General features: G+C 35.8%; 1 protein-coding gene across 1 annotated transcript in view; it reads left to right on the top strand.

The window, feature by feature from the left end:
* Positions 1-6,183, top strand: part of LOC134188325 (uncharacterized) — a 7,187-nt gene extending 1,004 nt beyond the window's left edge. Inside the window, exons 3-5 of the mRNA XM_062656520.1 lie at positions 730-848; positions 5,822-6,020; positions 6,085-6,183. Coding sequence (XP_062512504.1) covers positions 730-848; positions 5,822-6,020; positions 6,085-6,183 — 417 coding nt within the window. The remainder of the gene's footprint in view (positions 1-729; positions 849-5,821; positions 6,021-6,084) is intronic.

Raw genomic sequence — 6,183 nt, 5'->3', positions numbered from 1 at the left:
GTCAGAAGTACTTAGACCATCACGGCTGTCTAGAAAGAAGACATGACTTTACGAAGGATTTGAGTAGATCCTAGAGGCACTGTTTTCTGTAAGTGCTGCAGGTTGTGATGACCTGGAATAATGTCCAGCCACCTTGCAATACCTGCGTGCACTGTGCCCTATTATAATTTATTTATTTACGTTTATTAATATAATTTATTTGTTTACATTTATTATTATAATTTATTTGTTTACATTTATTATTATAATTTATTTGTTTACATTTATTATTATAATTTATTTGTTTACATTTATTATTATAATTTATTTGTTTACATTTATTATTATAATTTATTTGTTTACATTTATTATTATAATTTATTTGTTTACATTTATTATAATAATTTAATTATTTGCATTTATTATTATAATTTATTTGTTTACATTTATTATTATAATTTATTTGTTTACATTTATTATTATAATTTATTTGTTTACGTTTATTATAATAATTTATTTGTTTACATTTTTTATTATAATTTATTTGTTTACATTTATTATTATAATTTATTTGTTTACATTTGTTATTATAATTTATTTGTGTACATTTATTATTATAATTTATTTGTTTACATTTATTATAATTTATTTGTTTACTGTTTATAGAATCTATGGAATTGTTTATATCATTGTTGGTGGCATTGTACTATGGTCGTGTGTATTGTAGTTTATTGTGCTTGTTAACTGTAGGAGAGCAGAGAACCTCTGAGTTGGAATGAACGAATCGAAATGGCTTACGGTATCGCCTTAAGTATTCGCCACATACAATCAACTTCACAACGTCCACTCATCCATCGAGACGTCAAAAGGTATTCAAAATAGTCGTTCAACAGCCACGTTAACAATCAGGGCTGTAGAAAGAAAGCTTCGTAAAAATGGTCCAGCAAAATAAATTCATTATAGAGATTTGGTAATATTAATTATTTTCAGCGAAAGTCAAGTTAGTAACATTCACAAATAGTATTGATATTAACATTTATTTTTAATTAATTAATTAATTAAAAATTTATTATATAAATTTGTTAATATTAATTATATAATTAAAATTAATTAATTATATAAATTTGTTAATATTAATTAATTAATTAAAAATAAATTAATTATATAGATTTGTTAATATTAAGTAATTAATTAAGAATAAATTAATTATATAAATTTGTTAATTGGCGAGCGAAGCGAGCCTCTCTCTTGTCATGTCAATTGAGCTCGAGATATATTTTATTTATATATTTATTGGCGAGCGAAGCGAGCCTCTCTCTTGTCATGTCAATTGAGCTCGAGATATATTATATTTATATATTTATATATTTATATATTTATATATATACGTACGTCAGCACATGGATTTACGGCAAAACAGAAAGACAAATCAACAAAACGACGATGCCAGATGAATGCAATTTTGGCTCCGTAACGTATGCGCTAAAAATTGAAGCAAGGGACCCCTTTTGAGGGGTCGACTCAATTGTAATTTCTTGGCGAGGAGAGTCAAACGACTCTCGATTTTGCTCCCTTACGCGACTAAAGAGAAAGGAGACTGATTTGTGACAAACGAAATGAAAAAGAAAAGCTAAAAGAAGAGAAAAGTCTGTTTTTTGAGTTTCGGCGCGTTACTTTGATAGAAATTATTGCTACGCAACCATTGTCACGTGACTATGCGATCATTGTTACGCGACTATCTCAGTAAACGAGTGAGACGACTGAAGCGTGAACGAAGAATTGAAGACAACTAGAGTGTTTTGCGTTCAATTATCTGAACTCAGCGTTCAGTTACCCGATTCAGGCAAGCAATTATCCGAATTGGCCGTTCAGTTATCCGATTCGGGCATTCAATTATCCGATGTTCTGTCCTAATTAGAAGTACCAAATATAGAAATAATTATTTTAGTCGCACATTTCTTTCATGACGTCTTTCTATGATGCTCACTCACGTTTCAGCTGAACAATAAATGATTGATTCAAGAAAGGTGGGAAGGTGAAGTAGTGAAATTCGAGCTCTTCATTAGCTAAAAACCAGCTGCGACGCATGATGGACTGTTGCATGGCATCACGCAAGACGCGCGATTTACATAGTATGGATTACACCACGATTGGCGGAGCAAGGCGTTGTTGTAGGCTTCCTAGATATGTAGATTTAGTTCGCTCACAACAGCTTAGTTAGACCTTCGCGGAAACGTGGGACACCAAGATTAGTGCAAAGGAAATTATACTACAACACACGCTAAAAATTCACGCTAAAGTAGAGATGAATTACAAATTATTGCGTCTATACAGCTGATGAATGATGATATTTGAGCAGCTGCCCAACCGTAGACTATGTAAGTTATTTAGTTGCACAACAGCCGTAAGCAACGGATAATTGAACGCCTGAATCGGTTAATTGAACGCAAAACACTTTAGAAGAGCAACTGAAAGTCTGTTTCCTGAGTTCCCGGGTTTGTTTGACAAAAACTGTTGCTAAGTAACGCAACCATTGTTACGCGAATTGGTAAAGACACAACACCATCGCTCGCCAAACACAATGCTAACCGAGCATTTACTAGTATATTTATATATTTATATATTTATATATTTATATGCGTACGTCAGCACTTGTCATATAGATTTACGGCAAAACGGAAAGGCGGATCGAAAAAACGACGATACCAGATGAATGCAATTTTGACTCCGTAACATATGCGCGAAAATTGAATAATGTGTCCCCTTTCGAGGGGTCGACTCAATTGTAATTTCTTGGCGATAAGAGTCAAACGACTCTCGATTTTGCTCCCTTACGCGACTAAAGAGCAAAGGAGACTGATACGTGACAAACGGAATGGAAAGAAAAAAGCTAAAAGAAGGGAAAAGTCTGTTTATTGAGTTTCCGCGCGTTACTTTGACAGAAATTATTGTGACGCAACCATTATCACGTGACTACGCGACCATTGTTACGCTCCTATCTCAGCTAATAAACGAGTGAGACAATTGAAGCGTGAACGAAAAATTGAAGACAACTAGAGTATTTTGCGTTCAATTATCCGATTCGGGCAATCAGTTATCCGAATTGGGCGTTCAGTTATCCCATTCAGGCATTCAATTATCCGACTCAGGTATTCAATTATCCGATGTTCTGTCTTAGAAGTACTAAATTTATAGAAATAATTGTTTCAGTCTGATACGTAAAGTCAAAACCGCGCCCATTTCTTTCATGACGTCTTTCTATGATGCTCACTCACGTTTCAGCTGAACAATAAATGATTGATTCAAGAAAGGTGAGAAGGCGAAGCAGTAAAATTCGAGCTCTTGATTAGCTAGGAACCTGCTACAACGCATGATGGACTGTTGCATGGTATCACGCAGGACGCGCTGTTTACAAAGTATGCGGATTACACCACGATTGACGGAGCAAGGCGTTGTTGTAGGCTTCCTAGATATGTAGATTTAGTTCACTCACAACAGCTTAGTTAGACATTCGCGGAAACGTGGGACACCAAGATTAGTGCAAAAGAAATTATCGTACAACACTTACTAAATATTTACACTAAAGTCAAGATTAATTACAAAATTATTGCGACTAGACAGCTGATGAATGATGATGTCTAAGCAGCTGCCCAACCGCAGACTAGGTAAGTTATTCAGTTTTACATGATATTGCACAACAGCCCCTGGCAACGGGTAAATAAACGCCCAATTCGGATAATTGACCAACTCATTCGTATAACTGAACGCAACATACTATAAAAGAGCAACTAAAAGTCTACAAATTATTGCGTCTAAACAGCTGATGAATGATGATATTTGAGCAGCTGCCCAACCGCAGACTATGTAAGTTATTCAGTTTTCCATGATATTGCACAACAGCGGTAAGCAACGGATAATTGAAGGCATGAATCGGATAATTGAACGCCTGAATAGGATAACTGAACACCGGATTTGGATAATTGAACACCGGATTCGGATAATCGAACGCAAAATACTATAGAAGAGCAACTGAAAGTCTGTTTCCTGAGTCAACGCGTTTGTTTGACAGAAACTATTGCTACGTAACGCAACCATTGTTACGCGAATTGGTAAAGACGGAACACCATCGCTCGCCAAACACAATGCTAACCGAGCATTTACTAGTATATATATATATATAGCAATTTTGACTCCGTAACATATGCACTAAAAATTGAAGCAAGGAACCCCTTTCGAGGGGTCGACTCAATTGTAATTTGTTGGCGAGAAGAGTCAAACGACTCTTGATTTTGCTCCCTTACACGTCTAAAGAGCAAAGGAGACTGATTCGTGACAAACGGAATAAAAATGAAAAGCTGAAAGAAGAGAAAAGTCTGTTTTTTGAGTTTCCGCGCGTTACTTTGATAGAAATTATTGCTACGCAACCATTGTCACGTGACCATGCGATCATTGTTACGCGACTATCTCAGTAAGCGAGTGAGACGATTGAAGCGTGAACGAAGAATTGAAGACAACTAGAGTGTTTTGCGTTCAATTATTCGAACTCGGCGTTCAGTTACCCGATTCAGGCAAGCAATTATCCGAATCGGCCGTTCTGTTATCCGATGTTCTGTCCTAATTGGAAGTACTAAATATAGAAATAATTATTTTAGTCGCACATTTCTTTTATGACGTCTTTCTAGCTATGATGCTCACTCACGTTTCAGCTGAACAATAAGTAATTTATTCAAGAAAGGTGGAAAGGCGAATTAGTGAAATTCGAGCTCTTGATTATCTAAAAACCCGCTACGACGCATGATGGACTGTTGCATGGTATCACGCAGGACACGCGGTTTACAAAGTATGCGGATTACACCACGATTGACGGAGCAAGGCGTTGTTGTAGGCTTCCTAGATATGTAGATTTAGTTTGCTCTTAACAGCTTAGTTAGACCTTCGCGGAAACGTGGGACACCAAGATTAGTGCAAAGGAATTTATCCTACAACACTAAAAACTCAAGCTAAAGTCAAGATTAATTACAAATTATTGCGTCTATACAGCTGATGAATGATGATATTTGAGCAGCTGCCCAACCGCAGACTATGTAAGTTATTCATTTTTACATGATATTGCACAACAGCCGTAACGTAAGCAACGGATAATTGAACGCAAAATACTATAGAAGAGCAACTGAAAGTCTGTTTACTGAGTTTCCGCGGTTGTTTGACAAAAACTATTGCTACGTAACGCAACCATTGTTACACGAATAGGTAAAGACAGAACACCATCGCTCGCCAAACACAATGCTAACCGAGCATTTACTAGTTTATTGTTCAGCTGAAACGTGAGTGAGCATCCTAGAAAGACGTCATGAAAGAAATGTGCGACTAAAATAATTATTTCTATATTTGTTACTTCTAATTAGGACAGAACATCGGATAATTGAATGCCCGAATCGGATGAATGATGATATTTGAGCAGCTGCCCAACCGCAGACTATGTAAGTTATTTAGTTGCACAACAGCCGTAAGGAACGGATAATTGAACGCCTGAATCGGATAATGGAACACAAAGTACTATAGAAGAGCAACTGAAAGTCTATTTTCTGAGTTCCCGCGTTTGTTTGACAGAAACTATTGCTACGTAACGCAACCATTGTTACACGAATAGGTAAAGACAAAACACCATCGCTCGCCAAACACAATGCTAACCGAGCATTTACTAGTATAAAAAGTTTGTTAATATTAATTAATTAATTAAAAATAAATTCATTGTATAGATTTCTTGATATTAATTATTTACCTAATTAATTAAAAATATATCAATAATATAAATGTGTTGATATTAATCATTTTGTTGTAGTTCCAACATTCTGGTGTCATGTGATCGAAGAGTACGATTGGCCGACTTCGGTCTCTCATGCTTTGGAGAGCATCTCGACAACATTCATGCCAGTTTTCTTGAATCCGGTTCAACAACCGTAGGTACACGATGTTACATGCCACCTGAAGCGTTCAAAGGGATATTCAGTACACGAACCGACGTCTACTCATTTGGAATGGTAGGGAACGTAGTACATCACGTGACCTTGTTGTGTGCTCCGTATGGGATTGATATTATTCCAGGTATTATTCGAGGTGGTGACGGGATTGCCTCCTTACTCTTCAAGCAAGAAACTCGATCTGGTCATCTCCTTGTTTGTTACGATTTTGGAAAAATTTTGA

This window comes from Corticium candelabrum, chromosome 12 (assembly GCF_963422355.1).
Source record: "Corticium candelabrum chromosome 12, ooCorCand1.1, whole genome shotgun sequence".
Classification (NCBI taxonomy): Eukaryota; Metazoa; Porifera; class Homoscleromorpha; order Homosclerophorida; family Plakinidae; genus Corticium; species Corticium candelabrum.
This window is presented reverse-complemented; position numbering and strand designations above follow the sequence as displayed.